This window comes from Eubalaena glacialis, chromosome 6, assembly GCF_028564815.1.
Source record: "Eubalaena glacialis isolate mEubGla1 chromosome 6, mEubGla1.1.hap2.+ XY, whole genome shotgun sequence".
Taxonomy (NCBI): domain Eukaryota; kingdom Metazoa; phylum Chordata; class Mammalia; order Artiodactyla; family Balaenidae; genus Eubalaena; species Eubalaena glacialis.
In genome coordinates this window covers 46,615,854-46,635,546 of record NC_083721.1, presented here as the reverse complement: position 1 = coordinate 46,635,546, position 19,693 = coordinate 46,615,854, and the positions used below count along the sequence as shown (strand labels likewise).

At 34.2% G+C, this 19,693-nt stretch overlaps 1 protein-coding gene across 3 annotated transcripts in view; it reads right to left on the bottom strand.

The window, feature by feature from the left end:
• The window catches only part of ARL6 (ADP ribosylation factor like GTPase 6), a 63,288-nt gene that overhangs the window by 17,122 nt on the left and 26,473 nt on the right, over positions 1-19,693 (bottom strand). For 2 of the 3 annotated variants that reach the window (XM_061193001.1, XM_061193002.1), the window contains exons 6-7: positions 12,256-12,385; positions 8,495-8,550 (exon numbers count right to left, since the gene is read on the bottom strand). In XM_061193001.1, coding sequence (XP_061048984.1) covers positions 8,495-8,550; positions 12,256-12,385 — 186 coding nt within the window. Of the gene's footprint in view, positions 1-2,889; positions 3,349-8,494; positions 8,551-12,255; positions 12,386-19,693 lie in introns of those variants that run through there. The other variant, XM_061193003.1, reaches the window with a different exon arrangement.

The window sequence follows — 19,693 nt, the reverse complement described above, 5'->3', positions numbered from 1 at the left end:
TTTCTTATACAGCAGGTTCTTATTAGTTATCCATTATATATATATTATGTTATGATGATTAAATGAATTAATATACATATATAAAATGCTTAGAAAGTGCCTGGCACATAGTAAAAACCACAAAAATGTTAATTATTACTACCATATTTCTAACCAAATTTTATTTTCAAAGTACCTCCTACTCCTCTATGACTTCTAGCATTACTTGGTGACTTGAAATTTGGTGAAGAATTAAATTTGTCCTTTTTGGTTTATTCTAAATCACCAGAGAAAAGCTTAATACTATATGTTGATGAAGCTGCCAAGTGTGGCATTAAAATCGAATGATCAGAGGGAAGAATCAGTAATGGTCCTGAGGCAGTTCCTTGCAAACCCCAGAAGGAACATCCTTAATGAGAAAGATTCACAATAAAAATGTAATAAATAAGTTACTTGAAACATTTAATTAAACACCATAACCATTTCTCAGTCAAAGTATTTCCTTCCAGTCACAGAAATGAACAAACCTATTTTAACATCCGTTTAAGTGAGCATTTAATATTGGTTTTATTTATTTTTTAACTAAGAAGCAAGAAGGAAAAATCAGAAAGCAAATCAGTTAAAATGCTACAGTATTTTAATGTACCGGAGTTACATGCAGAATGTATTTGCCTTAAGTTTTCTCTAGAGTAACTACATATATTTATGGAAATCACAATACGGTGGGAAAAAAATAACTTAAGTAATCAGAAGGCAATTCATAATTTTTAGCAGACAACCTATAAATGAAAAATATATACAACTCAGCTCTTTTGTGATTTATAAGGCACAGGCTGAATAGGGCCACATTATAAATATTTAAATGCAAAACATACAATAGGCTAACTTTTGAACATTTTATGAGGTGTCACATTGAAATGTGGAGCTTAATGAATTAAACTTTGTTAACACAGTGATGTCTAAACATAAAAAAACACTTGCTTGAGCTTTAATGCAATAAATTTTAATTGCATAATATGTTAAATACAAATGCAATAACCTCAGTGTATACACACATGGCGTGCTGTGACCACTGTAGCCCAACTTGCTTCTACATAATCTTTACATGAAAATGTAGAGTACGAATGGATGTTTATAGACTATAAACTAGATCTGGAGGTCATGAAAACAAAGGAAGCAGTTAGTAAGCTCTCTTCTACATATTTGCATAGGTGTGAATTACTGTAGTTTGTGGAATACTAATTTAGCATCAACAAATCAACATAATTTCAAGAATTATTTTTATCATAGTCATTCCTGCCCAGAGTTTAAATTTTGAAGTGTTAATAGACTTAAAACAAGCAAAAAGAAAAAAACAGCAGTCCCTTGTCCCTGACCTCCAGCACCCCAATCCTGGTCTCCCACCCCAGTGAGAGATTTTTCCCATCCTTTTAGCTATTCTTATGGCAGATACCTCTATATTTCTAAAATCAGTAATACTCTTAGCTCTTGAATCATCCATTTTAAACAGATTGTTTGGTTCTGAATCCCAGCACCACCATTTACTAGCTCTGTGACCTTAAACAACCTTTTTTTAGGCCTCAGTTTCCTTGTCTATAAAACAAACACTAGAATCTACTACATAAGGCTATTATGAGGATTATATGATGCAAAATCCCATACATGTAATAATATCTTGCTCAAAATATAGTGATAGCTTTTATTATTGTTATTGTTACCTTATGGTAGATGAGGATTTGAATTCTCTTAAAACACCCTTTTCTCCATCCTCCTAAAATAGTTATAGCATATTAGGTATTTTTTGTTGAATTACAGTGTTTTCATCTTCATGTCTTTTTTATATTTGAGGCAGCTCTAGATTAATGAGACTCACTTTGTATCTTCATCAAAACAATTTATGAGAGGCTGGCAAGCTAGCTAAAATGCTGGATCACTGGAATATTCTGGATAACTTTCAATATGCCAAATTCGAAATCACTGGGATTTCTGGACTAAGAGAAACTGAATTATAGAACTTTTACTGTAGTTTTAAAATTATTTTATTCAAATCTCTGTGAAACATACCACTACTGTAGTTATCATAATACACCTTTATTACTCACTTACCTTTTGTCTTCTGTTTTTATCATTTTCACAGCTAATGATATTTATGATGTTACACATTGTATATTACAGTTTTTCTTTATATGTAATATTTTTTAGGATTTACACCATTGCTCTATCCACTGTTTCCCAGTGATTAATTAAAAATGAAAGCTTCTATTTAGAGTTTACAATTATAAGCGGTCTTTAAGTTGTGAGAAGTAACACAATTTGCATACAGTAGATGGCAGAGATATGTTTAAAATTCTAAAAAACATTTTTGTAGCAGTTTATGCTCAGGAAAAACAGAGTTGGTGAGTCACAGTCTATTTTAACAAAGTACTGCAGTAAACTGGAGACATTTTAAAGGAAGAAAGAATAAGTCAGTTGTAATAATTATGAAGAATCACATTAATTCATTTTTATACCTCTTAATCTTAAAATGCAATATTTTCAGTCAGCCAATGAAATAAAATTAGATACTCTGTATAAAAAGATTCTCAAATTCTCCCTCATTAAATTTTAAGTTCTCTGAGGATTAGGAATACGTTTTATTTACCTTGTATCACCATTGCCTAGGACAATGCCAAACTAGTAATAGGTACAGAGATGTTTCATTTATTTATTCAGTGTTTTATTCACTGAATAAATAAATTCAGCTTAACTTGGTCTCAGGTAATTTACAAATGTTTGACAGTAAAACAGCAAATCCCATATTAACACAGCATTATTCTTTTCAGCATATAAAGCACACTAGTTTGTATATTACATTTTATGTTTTATTGATGGTGACATATAGCAAAACTTTAATATATATTAATTACCCATGGTCCCTTATAAATATTTACAAGTTCTTTTTCACAAGCACAATCATACTACAAAGTCATATCATAAGCTAAGTTTTTAGAAGACAATTAAAAAAATAAAATGCATTAAAGATATCATAAATCAAGATGAGATACTGAGATAACTCTGACTTTACACATTCTAATTACAATCAAATGTAGACCTTTCAAGAAGTTGATAATTCTGGGGAGGGAGACCTTCAGGAAACATTTAGTTTTCATATAATTAATGGCCAGATTAGCATCCCTGAAGTCTTATGTTCTTAAAAACCTCATTCAGAGTCCAAAAATGCAAGCAGAAGATTATCAAGTATTCTTAGATGTAAAAACAACTTTCAAAAAATTTAAAGTATTCAGTTTGCCTTAATATATATTCCTTGAATTGAAAATTGTTGAGGTTTCCAAATACTATCTTTTCATGTCTTCACAGCCTGGATCTGATCTGATAATAAAAACCAAATAAAAAATTATCAGTCTCTACAGGGCAAAACCCATTCTCTAAAGTAATCCAAGACATATCTATAAGAACATGGTAGAAACCTATGTGTACACGTTTTTCTTTTTAAAAGCACAATTCACACTATAGTTTTTATTTTTGTCATTGTACATGCACCTAATTAAAATCAACTAGTTCTACAAGGCTTGTATTAAAAAAAACAGTCCCTTGCCTCATCCCCTCTTTCTCCTTTCACAGGCAACTACTTTCAACTCCCTTTTAGGTAATTACCTGTGTATGTCTAAATAATATGCTTGTATTATTACTTCTTGAAATATCAGTTCCTTCAATGTAATAAGGGGCTTCGGTTCTCACACGCTTGTACACCGTTCTTCTGCCACGCTCATCATGTGACCAATACTCCCATTTTCCTAACACAGTAATGTAGTCATCAATAGGATGACTATGTGAATGCTAGTCACAGCTGAAACGAGTGATATACCCCAGTTACTTTTCCTTTCTTCTACTACATTTTGTTTTCCCTGCAGTTATTAATTGTTCTTCATCCCCAACCCTGCCTTAGCTTTTTTTAAAAAATATACTTAACATTAATTCAATCCCACTACTCTCACCCTGTTTCAACCTTTACTATTATGAAGCCTAATACACAGTCGATCAATTTCACCTTCTTGAAGAACTCTCCCTTAGTCTTGTGCAAAACTCTTTAATCTGAACCAGTTGTTCTCCATGTTTGCCCAGTTATTTTCATATGAGATCTTTCATTATCACTCTAGGATCTCCACTATCATCCTAGGGATTAGTTCCCAACTCTCTTGTGCAGATTTTCCTATTTCCCTTATTTTTTCTTGTTGGTTTATTCTTTTGTTTTTGATCAGTACACCTCAGTGGCTACCTTAGTAAATGGTATAGAAAGTGAACTCTTGAGACTTTACATGGCTGAAGAGGTCTTAATTATACAGTTATAATACACTGATACTGCTGGTGAATATTATTTTCTCCTTAGATTCTTCCAGGCTTTGCTTCCAAGTGTTGCTGGTGAGAAGTCTGTTGCTACTTTGTTTCCTTATCCTCTAGATGAAACCTCTTATTTTCTTCTCAGGAAACTTGTAGAATCTTCCACTGTCTTCCAGTGTTGATTTTAATAATGATGCACCTTGGTGTGGGAATATTTTCATCCACTGCATTGGGCTCTCAAGGGGCCTTGCAACTAAAAACTCATCATTCGGTTCTGGAAAATACTGTTTGATGATTTATTTGATGACTTTCTCCCCTCTATTTTCCTCTGTTCTCTCTTTTAGAACTTCTTATTAGGTTATTGAGCCTCCTAAAATGACTCCTTACTTTATCTTTTCTTTCCATTCTTTGTCTTTTTTGCACCTTCTGAGAGATTGTCTCTTTTTTATCTTCTTTTTATTGAGTTTTCCATTTCTACTATTCTATTATTATTTTCCAAGAACTCATTTTTTTGGTTCTTTGTTCTTTTTCAAGTAGTATTCTTGTCATATTCATGAAAGTAATACATTCTATCTTATCTCTTTGAAGCTACTCTAATAGTTTTTTGAAATGTTCTCCCTAAATAGTCTTCTTCTAATCTGCTTTTTTTGTTTATGTTCCATAATTCTAATGTTTTGATCTTCAAATACTTGGTGATCTTTTGCTATCTTCTCATATGTATGAGTGAACACGATAAAGCTGATTGGAATTTTGTTACATGTGTGAGGCTTGTCAAAAGTGATCTTCAGTCTAGTGTATCTAGCTAAGCCATTTCCTTGAGAATTTCTGATGTTAACACCTTTAGGTCTTTTCTCTTAGTCTGGTCTGACTCCTCAAAGTTGACTTGCTATCTCCTACCTATTGCCAGTGTCTTCTAGGAGAAATAGGAGAAGGCAGAAGACAGTTATAACCTTCAGTATGAAACTTTCCGTTGCTCCTCATTTTCAGTTCAGCATGCCAACATACACTTGTGCTTGGTGTTCTCCAGTCCAGGGATACTATTTGACTCTCTGCAAAGAATGAAACTTCAATCTGCTTTTGGGGCAAGGATGTATAACTGTCTTCTCCTTTCCGTCTCACCTCATCCTTATTTCCAATTTCCTTCAATTTCTGAGCCTTTGAGGGGATTTGCAATGTAAATTAGGATGCTTTCCAGCTTTCTCCAGTGCTAGCTTCGAATTCCGCTTTCTCAGGTCTGTTAAGTTATTCAACATTCATCAGATATTTGGCTTCCAAAATTTGGTTGCCATTTTTTGTCGCTCCCATTCTTTTTGGGTTAAATGGCTTTAAACAAAAGTCTCTTTACTGTTAGTGAGATCTGAAGAGGGGATGAAACTAAGTGTGTGTTCAATCCTCGGTCTTTCATTGGAATACTCATATGCATAGTTTATAAAATTCTTATATTAAAACCTGGAAGCATTATTAACTTTTCACATACAGATAAAGTGATAGAATGAATAAGTTTCATTAGTCACGTGAGAGGATTTGTTTTTATAAAGATCTCTCTTTACCTCTGCAATGGTTTCTGTATATTCTCTGGTGGTTTTAAAAAATATTTCACAGTCTACTCATGGGTTCTTGTCTTTGGGCTGTAATGCATAGGTAATTATTGAGAATCCTTCCAAAAGAGAATGGAATCGTGGCACAAAATGTGTCATTTAATGCTTTACCCCCAATTTTTCAACCTTAAACTTAAAATAATAAGATTAAACTGGTCCAAAATGAACCAGAGGCCTTCTGGTTTATTATGCTAGGAAATTTCAGAATTTTGCAAGGAAAATGAAGAGATATAAGTTCAGAACATCTTTCACAGATTTACAGAAAAACTTTTGGCTAATAAGTTAACAGTTACAGGCACAGACTAGTCTCCTATATTTACTGCTACCTATTTTGCAATATAGGTTTTCCCCTCTTTTCAAATCCAGAGAGACAGTTAGGAGCATCAAAAATGTAAACTATTTACTGTTACACAGAAATTATGAACAAAGGATCTCCTACTCAAAACCAAACTGATATACTTTTAAATCTACATACTAAGTTTCCTCCTCTACTAAATAGAGAAGTTAGGTAAAAGGGTAAATTTAACACTTTTTGAGTGCTTTCTTATGGTAGGCACTTTAACACATACAGTATTTCATTTAATCTGTATGGCAATTTTTGAAATTTTATTTTTTAATTTTACAGATGAAGAAAATTATTTTTATAAGATAATTAGAGACATTAGTTAATAATTAATAAGTAGTGGAATAAATCTGCTAGACTTGAAAGCCCAAGTGCTTTTTACTACTATTCCACGCTGACCACATAAAATGGGGATACTACTACTTACTTTGCAGAGAATTGTTGTAAAGGTTACATAAAATAATATGGTAACACAAGGGCACAAAAATTTTTCCAATAAAGTATCCTTCTTACAAAGACTTGGGAGGTAAGATGCAAAGATAATGGATCAGAAAAGTCAAAGACACAAAAATTAGGTAAGACCAGAGTTGGCAAGTGGCACTGTGATGTTGGATCGTTACTGACACCTAGTGGCCTCATTGTTACAGACAAAATAACACCCCCCCCCCAAAAAAAGAGAGAGATCTACAATTTAAAATCCAGATGACCATCAACCTATTTTCAGTAAGTACTGTGCTTTGAATTACTATATTATGAGCAATTGTGGGGTTTCCATCCATGCTATATCTCCACTGTGAACAATAATAAGCACTTGTAAAATAAGAAATAAGGGCTGAAAATATGCTTCTAGTGTCTTCTCTGTAATGTTCCTCTGTAACCTATCTGTTTTACGTGGGAATCAGTCCCAGAGTGGTCACTTTGACCACTTCTTTGCACAGTCTAGGAAATGAAGTTGGTGTGTTCACAGAAAAATCCCACTAGCTCTTCTGAGAACTACTAGAGGTTCTCAGTTAAGTCTCACTTAATTGTAAAATATAACTAGAAGGTTCTTTGCAGTTTAATGGTAAATGTCATGATGACAACACAAAAGGGAAAAAAAAAACAATGGTCTGTGCAGTTAACTAAAACACCACATTTTACTAATAACACATAGAAATATTTATCAGATGTACATTTAGTACTTTGAACCAAAGAAATACCATGTCTCTTTATGTATGGACAAGCAGGCTACTCTTAGATCCACTATGACATACAGAAGAGAAAAAAAAAACACAAATGACTGGAATTAAAAGGGTTGTGTAGAAGAAATTAAATTTATAGCCACAAGACTACAGCTAGAATTTATAATCTCTTGTTATTCACCCTTGTTCAGGGTAGGGAGATTCCTAATAGAAATCATCCTCAACTGTCTTGCTCAAAAATGGAAATTTTTTGGCCTGACCTTCAAGGGTCCTGTAATAAGAAGGACCTATAGAACTTGGTTTCATTCACATTCACATTTTGTTGCTCTCTGTGGGTCACTGTGCTTCAATCCATTCCTGTGTCTAGTAGACAATGTAACCTTAGGAAAAATGATATATCTTTTTTTTTTTTAAACATCTTTATTGGAGTATAATTGCTTTACAATGGTGTGTTAGTTTCTGCTTTATAACAAAGTGAATCAGTTTGTTATAAAGCAGAAACTAACACACCGTTGTAAAGCAATATATCTTAATTTATGATAGCTATTGTGATGAATAACAAATAGACCTGTGATTACAAAACATTAATAGAATACCAGTATATATAATACTAAATATGAGTATTAAAAGTTGTATAAACACGCCATGAATAAATGGAGCTACATATGGAGTATAGCATGATTCTTGAATGATACATGCCATGAAGATTTATTTTTAGTTATTGACAGTAAGGTCTAAAATTTGTCCCAAACTTCAAAGGTGCTTCTATTACTAGATCTGACAGAAATTTGTTGCCATAAATTAAAATTATTTTCTAGAGATGTCATGTATGTTGATGTAAGCACTTTATTTAAATAAATCCTTTATAAAAATGTAATTGAAGTAAATGGAGCAAGGTATTGGATACTTACTGTATTGTTTTTTCTGATAGCAGAAATAAATGGAAACAAGAGGAAGAAAGGCAGTGATATAATAAAAATAAAATGTAAAAGAGGAAAGAAAACGTGAATGGAAGGGAAACAAAGGCTGAAGATGCACAGTATTTTGTGATGTACCTTGAAGCCAGTCTACACCTTCTTGTAATCCTTCTCCTTTTATGGCATCACTAGCACTGCAATAAAATCCGTAAAAAAAAATCCATTTCATTACATCATAAAACTATAAGAATAAATAATTACAATTTTGCCATATAGCAAATTAATATATTCTACTAACATATCTGAGCAAAACTGGCTAAGCACTGAAACTGAATATATATAGAATATAAAAGTCTAAGTGTTCAGGAGCAAGACATGAGAAAATTATTCATAGTTTATATGGACATTTGGAAAAGTGTATCACTAAAAAGTTACTATTCTAGGAATATTACTCAGACTGGCATTAACGAAACATACACTTTGAGTTATTGTCGCAGTAGCGGAAAAGTGTTATAGAATACACCACCCTACCAGCCCCAATGATTCAACAGCATTTATTTATTAGAAATGCTATACTTAGGTTGTAATTTCGCCATAGGACGGAGTGACTTTATTTGACATGAAGTTTGATATCTAAAAGGCATAAACCTGTAATTGTAACTTTGGTAAACTGGTAGAATAAAAAAATACCAGGAGATTTCAACCATAGTTTTTTATTTATTGGCTTCAAAAACCTGGATAGGTTGTTTAACTCTTCCGCCTTCAGTTTCTGCCTCTGTAAAATGGGGGAATATCACCACTGGTTTCAGGTGATTATTGTAAGAATTAAATATTTGAGATATGGATATAAAACACTGAACACAGGGTCTTTTCATTGTCTTTCCATTCTTGAGAGTAAACCTAAATCCTTACTGTGACATTATTTTATAAATAATAAAAAGTTATATAAACTAAAATAATAAAATGCAGAAGATTTTTAGGGTATCAAGTAATCCTTTTCAAAGACTCAGACTAATAGCTTCTCATACATGTTCTGATATAGTTATTTCCTTTCAAAATATAATCGTATAATAACAATTAGTATACATAATTAGATTTTCTGAATGATTAGGGTTCCTTTTAGTGTGCTGAAGCATGATTTTAAAATGTACTCAATTACCTTAAAGCTGTTAATTGGATTCTAATCAAAACAGAAATTATTTCCAAGGAATTACTTGTTAGACTAAGAATATGACTTATCATAGAATTATTTTAAAATAGGAAGACAGAAACAAACAGCATGAGATACACAATTATTCAAAGCAAACTATGGATTACCTATATTAATGGCAAAACATCAGTAACTGAAATACTTATATCAAGTAAGATCAATGTATTGATTTTATCACAAACTTCTAGTCCCAAACAAGAGTACAGTACCATGAAGAAATCCTTCCCCTTTGGTGGAGGTGTCACTACCCTACTAAAAACCCTGCATCTTTTCCTAATAATTCCCAAATGTTTAAATTCTACCTTTCCTTTCAAATAAATCATAAGACTTGTAATTGGAATAAAAGCCAAAGTCTTTACCATTTCCTACAAGGCCCTATGTGACATGGCCCCTGGTTATTTCTCAGTGGCCTCATCTACAATTTCGCCCTAGATCTCTCTGTTCCAGCCAGCGTGGACTTCTTGTTGTTCCTAGAAAACACCAGGCACATTCTCATCCAAGAGCCTTTTCACTTGCTGGCCTCTCTATCTGGAAAGTTATTCCTCTAAACCTTTGTGTGAATTGTTCCCTGACTTCAATTAGATCTCAGAGAGGGACCACATCCATTATTCTTTCTCTTACTATTCTACTTCATTTTTTTTCATCCTCCCAACTGACATTTTATACATCTATTTACCTGTTTTATTATCTGTCTCCCTCACAAGATAGTTAAAAAGCAAATACGTACATATACCACACCAGGGACTTAGTCAAAGAACACACTGGAAGAACAATAACACAATCAGACCTGAAAATCAGAGTTGACTATATGTTTAGTACACTGGTCAAAAATAAACCAAAAAATTTTTCCTTTAATTTTCCAGACTATACTTCTCTATGAGCTCTTCTTTACTGACCAAATTTACTTGTACCTAAGACAAGAGAGATGCAATATTTTATCTCTGTATCACTGAGTGCTACTTTCTTTCTCTAAAATTAATGGATAAATGTATTTTTAATTTCATACATGCTTTAAAAACATTGCAAAAGATAAAAAACAAACTTAACAAGTGAAACACTAATTGGAATGTAGTGAGATGTCCAGTTTGAATTAAGGAGAAGTCAAAATTTTAGATAAATTCAGAAGAAAAACTTGGTATTCTTCTATAAGTTGTGTAATATAGAAACTGGCAATATGTTATAAGTCCATATCCTTTTAGCATCAGGTGTTACTTTTTTCTCTCACTAAAAACTATTCAGATGTCACAATAAATCTGTTAAAATTCAATTACTAATTATTTTAAGTAGAAAGAGATTTTTCAATTTGTAAAATTAATTTCTACTTTGAAATTAAGAGGACTGCATCTTTTACTAATTAGATCCATGTTTTGAACGTTGTACTTTCTATCAAAGCAATCACAACACTTAATGCAAAAATTAAAAATTATTCTACTTCAGATGTTATCAATTTAAGTATGATATACAAAAATACAAAGGTTCTATCTTAAGATATTTCTCTACTCCAAGTCCCTCCTTTCTTCACCAACCAAATACCACAAAACCTCAAATTCCAACTCAAGAATCATTTAGTAAACACTGACTTTTCCTCTGATTTCCAAAGTAAGGAGGGTTTTACTTGAGATATGCAGCCTTGGGTACAGAAAACTTTCAAGGGCTTTCTCAAGCTCTTCTCTTTTCAGCACGAAGGTTACCTCTTAAAGTTCTTCTCTGAGCTCTACCACTTCCTTGTTTTGTGTTCAGCCTTTCTCTATAGATATGTTCTTATAAAAAGGGGGAAAATGGCAAGAGAAGGATATCTTCCAGCACGGAGAGGTAAGCAGGTGGATAGAAGGAAGGTTAATTTAACATAAGGTAGTGGTACGCTTTAAAATACTAATATATAACTTCTGGTTATCCTTGTTAGAATATTTTGTTAGAAAGGCACACTGGAGTTAAATATATTAGTAAGAAACTGCTTTCCAAATAAACAATGTACAATAATTTCAGACACTAATTATTTAAGAGTTCAACCTTATTAGTATGTCCAAATAAGATTAATTTTTGCATTTCTATTTATTCATATCAACAAATACTTATTGTGTATCTACTAAGTAGCAGGTACCATTACTATTCTGGGGGTTACAGAGTAAACAAAATCAATGAAATCCCAGCTCTCATGGTACTAATGCACTAGTGTAGGAAGACAGACTATAAAACAAAAAAGAAAAGAAGAAGGGGTCATATGGCAATACAAAAGTAAAGCAAAGTAAGGAAAAAACAAGAGACAGGGGTAAGGTATAGTGATGTTTCAGAGTTATTAAGAGAGGTCTCTTTCCTGAAGGAAGTGAAATAACAAGCAGGAAAATTATTTTAAAGAATGATTCCGACAAAGGGAGTAACAAGTACAAACACCTTGAGGTGGGACTGTGGTTGGCTGATTCAATGTGCAGAAGGAAATCAGTGTGGCTGAAGTTGGGTGAGTAAGTGGGTTAAGTTGTTCTTTTAAAGAGTTGTTTTTATTTGTCTAGCCCTGAAAAGATTTGAAAAGGTTTTAACAGTAATATATTAATGAATACCTGCAAGCCACAATTCTATAAAACAAAATCTTTACCTTACATCCTACCACTTATAAAGTGAGCTTGGAAAAAAACCTAAAAGTTTGGAGATTTTTTTCAGAATGATAAAATGAAAAGTAAATATAAAACTTTACCAAATATGCCATGGTTTATCTTTGATGTTCTCTAAACACAGCAATTGAGACACTTTTACAGATGTCACTGCATCTCTAAGATCCATTTTGTTTGCAAAGAATAAGATTGGTATTCGGCGGTGCTTAATATCTAAAAGAGAAAATAAGACTATCATCACATTTCCAGCTTTTTGGGTTACTTTCTCCCAAATCCTTAAAACTGTAATCCACTGAAATTGTTTTCCAATCACTTCTTCCCATATCACACATACATAAACATTTAAAGACATATACTGTGAAGCATGTATTTGAGCGACAGGAGAATTTTAAAACTACCTCTTCCTAAGATTATCTGCCCTCTGGTTGGAACTGTAAACCAAAGATGGATGAGGTGGGAGTGGGGGGCTCATTAAACAGTTACTGAACAGCACCTAGAAAAGGGTCAAACATTTGGGGTTTCATTTTTACTGTCAACAAAAAAGAGGCCAACTTCAAACAGAAGTAGAAGGAGTATAAAATGGATCCTGGTTTTATATTTTAGTTGCAGCATTATAAGTAACCTAGATACTTTAACAAGATGTTTTTACCTTGTTACAATTTGGGGAGCATTTTTTTTACTTTTGAATACATAATACATTTAAACAGTTCAAAACTCAGAAGAGACAAAATTGTATGCAGCAAAAGCATCTCCTCCCTCCCACCTTTGTCCTAGTCCACACACCTGTTCTCCCTGGAAGAGGCAACCCATATCATCATCTGTTTCTTGGCATCTTTTTACGAATATTTTACAGATTTGTAAACAATTATTATATATTATTCTTACAGCAGACTATTCTCACTATTTTACACCTTTTGCTTTTCACTTAATTTCATAGCTTGGAGGTTGTCCCATATCAGTACATACAGAGCAGTTTCATCATTATCTTAACAGTTGTGAATGTCCTGTCTTTCAGTACTACGTACCATAATTTATTTATCTAGTACCCAACTGAGATGTATTTGTGTTGTTGCCAATATTTACAACTATAAGCAATGTTATAATGAATAAACTTGTACATACAAAAATTTGTACAGGGGCCAGAACATCTATAGGATAAATTTGAGAAGTGGAATTGCTGGGTCAAAGGATATGTAAATTTCTATTTTAAAAATTCTCCCATAGTTTCTTCCACTGCTGTAATAGTGTAATTTTTATATTTAAATATTTAGTCCAGCTGGAATTTATCCTGGAGCAGAGAATTTCAGAGTAGATAAAAAAGTAAGATATGAAGTTTACAAGAAGCACACTTTGAACATAAGGACACAAACAAGTTGAAAGTAAAAGGCTTGCAAAACATATTATGCATATGCTTAAGTGTAAGAAAGCTGGCATGGCTACACCAACATCATACAAAGTAGTATTCAAGACAAAGGGTACTAGCAAAGAAAAAGAAAGGCATTTAAAAATTATAAAAAGGTGAATCAATCAAGAAAACAAAACAATTTTAAGTGTGTATCTAATAGACAAGCTTCCAAATACATAAAGCAACATTTGAGAGTATTAAAGGGAAAATCAAATAAATTCACAATCATAGTGGACACTTCAATACCCCTCTTTTAGAAATTGATAGACAAGTAGACAAAAAACTTCAATAAGATTGTGGGAGATGTGTGATTGTTTTCCACAGGACTGAATGAGGAAGCAACTTTGGGTGGCGTCTGTGGGAGGAAAAGGCTCCCTGTCCACACCCCCTGACATCTGATGCCTGGCTGTGCTGCTGCCTGTCCCAGATGATTATCTTAAACCGCAGCACAGAGCCTTCATTTCCCGGACTGTCCCCAGGCAGTTTATTCTCTACTCTCTCAGGTGCAAAATGGAGTTCACTTCCTCTCATGGGCACACCAAAATCACAACTGTTTGCAGAATAGCTATCAATGAAAAAGACCAGAACATATCAGAAAGGATATTCTACAACGAAATGTATAAAGAAGAAATCACAATGTGATGGGTAGGAGGGGTGGAGTCGAGATATAGTCAAATCCTATACCCCTGGGTAGGCGAGCCATAAATGAGTGAATAATTATAACTGCAGAGGTTCTCCCAAAGGAGGGACAGATCTGAGTCCCATGCTAGGCACCTGAGCCCAGGGGTCCTGCACTGGGAAGATGAATCCCCAGAGCATTTGTCTTTGAAGGCCAGCAGGGCTCACTTTTGGGAGACCCAGAGAACTGGGGGAAATAGAGACTTCACTCTTAAAGGGTGCACACAAACTCTCATGGGCTTCAGGACTCTGGGAAGAAGCAGTAATTTGATAGGAACCTGGGTCAGATCTACTTGCTGATCTTGGAGAGGTAAAGCTCACCCTGGGGACAAAGACACTGGAGGCAGCCATTTTGGGGAACTCGTTGTACCACGTGGACACTGGTACCAGTAAGCTCATTTTGGAATCCTTCTCTAGCTTATCCCAGCCTTGCCCTGGCCAGACCCTGCTCTGGGACTGGCTGGGCCCTGGTCCTGCCCACTAGCAGGTGAACACAAGCTTCAAGACACCCTGGGCCCCATACCCAACTGTGTCAGGAACTGGCCCCCCCGCCCAACCAGTGACTCAACACCTGCTCTGGGACCCCTGGGCCCTGCAACCAGAACCCAGGACTTGGTTCTGCCTGCCAGTAGGCCAGCACTAGCTCCAGGACGTGGCTTCAGCCACCAGTGGGCAGGCAACAGCCCCAGGGTCTCCTGGACCCTGACTCCACCCACCAGTAAACCAGCTGTAGCCCTAGAGCCTCTTGAGTTTATGCAGTCAGCTACCTTGAGAGCTGATCCTGCCAACCAGTGGCCATCAGCCTCCACACAAAGCAGGACCTGGCAACCAATGAACCAGGAGCCAACCAGGCCTACCAAACTACCCACACAGTTAGCCCGACACAACAGAAGGACCCATACAGCCTCATAGAGGGGGAACCCCTAGAGCATATAGCTCTGGTGACAAGAGAGGAGTGTACTGTTGAGATGCATAAGACATCTCTTACAAAAGGTCACTTCTTCAAGGTTGGTGAATATAACCAACCTATCAGATACACAAAAATAAAAACAGAAAGTTAGGGAAAATGAAGTGACAGAACAACATGTTCCAAACAAAAGAACAAAATAAAACTCCAAAAGAAGAACTAAGTGAAGTGGAGCAAGGAAGTCTACTTGAGAAGGAGCTTAGGGTAGTGATCATAAAGGTGATCAAAGAACTCAGGAGAAGAATGGATGCACAGAGAGAGAAATTAGAAGTTTTTAACGAAGAGTTAGAAAATATAAAGAACAACCAGAGATGAAGAATACAATAACTGAAATGAAAAATACTAGAAGGAATCAACGGTAGACTAAATGATACAGAGGAACAGATCAGCGACCTGGAAGATAGAGTAGTGGAAACCACTGATGTGGAACAGAAAAAAGAAAACAGAATGAAAAAACATGAGAACAGTTTAAGAGACCTCTGTGACAACATCAAGCACACTAATATTTGCATTATGGGGGTACCAGAAAAAGAAGAGATAGAGAAAAGGCCTGAGAACATATTTGAAGGCATAATGGCTGAAAAACTTCCCTAACCTGGGAAAGGAAACAGACATCCAAGTCCAGGAAATACAAAGTTCCATACATGACTAACTCAAAGAGGAACACACCAAGACATTGTAATTAAAATGGCAAAAATTAAAGATAAAGAGAGAATATTAAAAGCAGCAAGAGAAAAGCAATAAGTAACATATAGCAGAAGTCCCATAGGGCTATCAGCTGACTTTTCAGCAGAAACTCTGAAGGCTAGAAAGGAGTGGCAGGATATATTTAAAGTGATAAAGCGAAAGACCTACAACCAAGAATATTCCACCCTGTAAAGTTCTCATTCAGATCTGATGGAGAGATCAAAAGTTTCACAAACAAGCAAAAGCTAAAAGAGTTCAGCACCACCAAAACAGCTTTACAAGAAATATTAAAGGAACTTCCCCAAGTGAACAAGAAAAAGACATAATGAGAAAGATGAAAAGCATGAATGGAAAAAGCTCATCAGTAAAGGCAAATGTATAGCAAAGATAAGAAACCATCTATGTACAAAGGTAGTAGAATGTTAAAAGACAAAAGTAGTAAAAGCATCTATATCCTCAATAAGCAGTTAAGGGATACACAAAACAATTAGATGCAAAATATGATATCAACAACAGTAATCATGAGGGGAGGAGAGTACAAATGCAGGCTTGTTAAAATGCATTTGAAAGTAAGATATCAGCAACTTAAAACAAACATACATATATGCATATACATACATACATATATATACCATGATATATATCACAGATCATGGTAACCACAAACCAAAAATCTATAATAGACATACACACAAAAAAAGGAGTCTAAATATAGCACTAAAGAGAGTCATCAAATCACAAGAGAAGAGAAAAGAAGAAAGGAACAAAAAAGAGATATGAAAATAACCTAAAACAATGAATAAAATGGCAATAAGAACATATATATATTAATAATTACTTTAAATGCAAATGACTTAAGTGCTCCACTCAAAAGACATAGAATGGCTGAATGGATACAAAAAGAAGACCTGTACATATGCTGCCTACAAGAGACTTACTTCAGATCTAAAGACACACACAGGCTGAAAGTGAGGGAATGGAAAAAGGTATTCCATACAAAAATGGAAATCAAAAGAAAGCAAGGAAAGCAATATCAGACAAAATAGACTTCAAAATGAAGACTGTTATAAGAGACAAAGAAGGACATTACATAATGATAAAGGAATCAATCCAAGGAGATATAACAATTGTAAATATATATGCACCCGACATAGAAGCACTTAAACACATAAAGCAAATATTGACAGATGTAAATATAGAAATTGACAGTAACACAATAATAGTAGGGGTCTTTAACTGCCCCTTCCATCAATGGACAGATCATTCAGAAAGAAAGTCAATACGGAAATACTAGCCTTAAAAGACACATTAGATCAATGGACGTAATAGATATATACACGACATTCCACCCGAAAGCAGGAGAATACACATTCTTTTCAAGTACACATGAAACATTCTCCAGGATAAATCACATGTTAGGCCTCAGTAAATTTATGAAAACTTAAATCATATCTAGCATATTTTCCAACTACAATGTTATGAGACTAGAAATCACTGCAAGAAAAAAAAATTGCAAAAAACAGAAACACATGGAGGCTAAACAATATGCTACCAACCAACTGATGGATCACTGAAGGAATCAAAGAGGAAATCAAAAAATACCTGGAGACAAGTGAAAATGAAAACACAAGGATCCAAAATCTATGTGACACAACAAAAGCAGTTCTAACAGGTAAGTTTATATTGATACAAGCTTACCTCAGGAAACAAGAAAAATCTCAAATAAACAACCTAACCTACCACCTAAAAGAATTAGAAAAAGAAGAACAAAGCTGAAAGTTAGCAGAAGGAAGGAAATAGTAAAGATCAGAGCAGACATAAATGAAATAGAGACTAAAAAGGCAATAGGAAACATCAATGAAACTAAAAGTTAGTTCTTTGAAAGATAAACAAAATTGATACACCTTTAGCCAGACTCATTAAGAAAAAAATGAAGAGGGCCCAAATCAATAAAATAAGAAATGAAAAAGAAGTTAAAACCAACACCATAGAAATACAAAGGATCATAAGAGACTACTTTGAGCAACTATATGCCAATAAAATGGATAACCTGGAAAAACTGGACAAATTTCTAGAAATGTACAGTCTCCCAAGACTGAGCCAAGAAGAAATAGAAAATATGAACAGACCAATTACCAGTAATAAAATTGAGTCAGTAGTAAAAATAAAATCCCAACAAATATAAATCTAGGACCAGGTGGCTTTACAGGTGCACTTTATCAAATATTTAGAGATGAATTAACACCTATCTTTCTCAAACTATTCCAAAATGTGCAAAGGAAGGAACGCTTCCAAACTCATTCTATGAGGTTAGCACCACCCTAATAACAAAACCAGACAAAGATATCACACACGCACACACACACACACACACACACAAAATTACAGGCCAATATCACTGATGAACATACATGCAAAAATCCTCAACAAAATATTAGCAAACCAATGCAACAATACATCAAAAGAATCATGATCAAGTGGGATTCAACCCAGGGATGAAAGGATTTTTCAATACCAACAAATCAATCATTGTGATACACCACATTAACAAGTTCAAGAATAAAAACCATATGATCATCTCAATAGATGCAGAAAAAGCTTTGAAATAAATTCAATATTCATTAATGATTATAAAACTCTCTAGAGAGTGGGTACAGAAGGAACATACCTCAACATAATAAAGGCCACATATGACAAGTACACAGCTAACATCATACTCCATGGTGAAAAGCTGACAGCATTTCCTCTAAGATCAAGAACAAGACAAGGATGCCCACTCTCACCACTTTCATACAAAACAGTTTTGGAAGTCCTAGCAACAGTAGTCAGACAAGAAAAAGAAATAAAAGGAATCCAAATTGGAAAGGAAGAAGTAAAACTATCACAAGGATCTGTTTGCAGATGGCATGATCCTATACATAGAAAATCCCAAAGATGCACCCACAAAACTACTAGGGCTCATCAGTGAATTCAGTAAATTTTCAGGATACAAAATTAATATAAAGAAATCTGTTGCATTTCTACACACTAACAATGAACTATCAGAAAGAGAAAATAAGGAAACAATTCTATTTACAACTGCATCAAAAAGAATAAAATACCTATGAATAAACCTACCTAAGGAGGTAAAAGACCTGTACTCAGAAAACTATAACATGCTGATGAAAGAAACTGAAGATAACATAAACAAGTGGAAAGATACACTGTATTCATGGATTGCAAAAATTAATATTGTTAAAGTGACCATACTACCCAAGACAAAATACAGATTCAGTGCAATCCCTGTCAAAATACCAATGGCATTTTTCACAGAACCAGAACAAATAATTAAAAAATTTGTATGGAAACACAGAAGACCCTGAATAGTCAAAAGAATCTTGGGAAAGAAGAACAGAACTGGAGGAGTCATGATCCCTGATTTCAGACTATACTGCAAAGCTACAGTAATCAGAACAGTATAGTACTGGCAAAAAAACAGACACGTGGATCAGTGGAAGGATCCACTGATCCTTGTGATACACCACATTAGGATAGAGAGCCCAGAAATAAACACATGCACTTATGGTCATTTAATCTAAAACACAGGAGGCAAGAATATACATTGGAGAAAAGACAGTCTCTTCAATAAGTGGTTCTGGGAAAACTGGACAGCTACATGTAAAAGAATGAAATTAGAACATTCTCTAACACTATATCTAAAAATAAACTCAAAATTGATTAAAGCCTACCTGAAATCATAAAACTCTTAGAAGAGAAAACAGGCAGAACACTCTTTGACATAAAT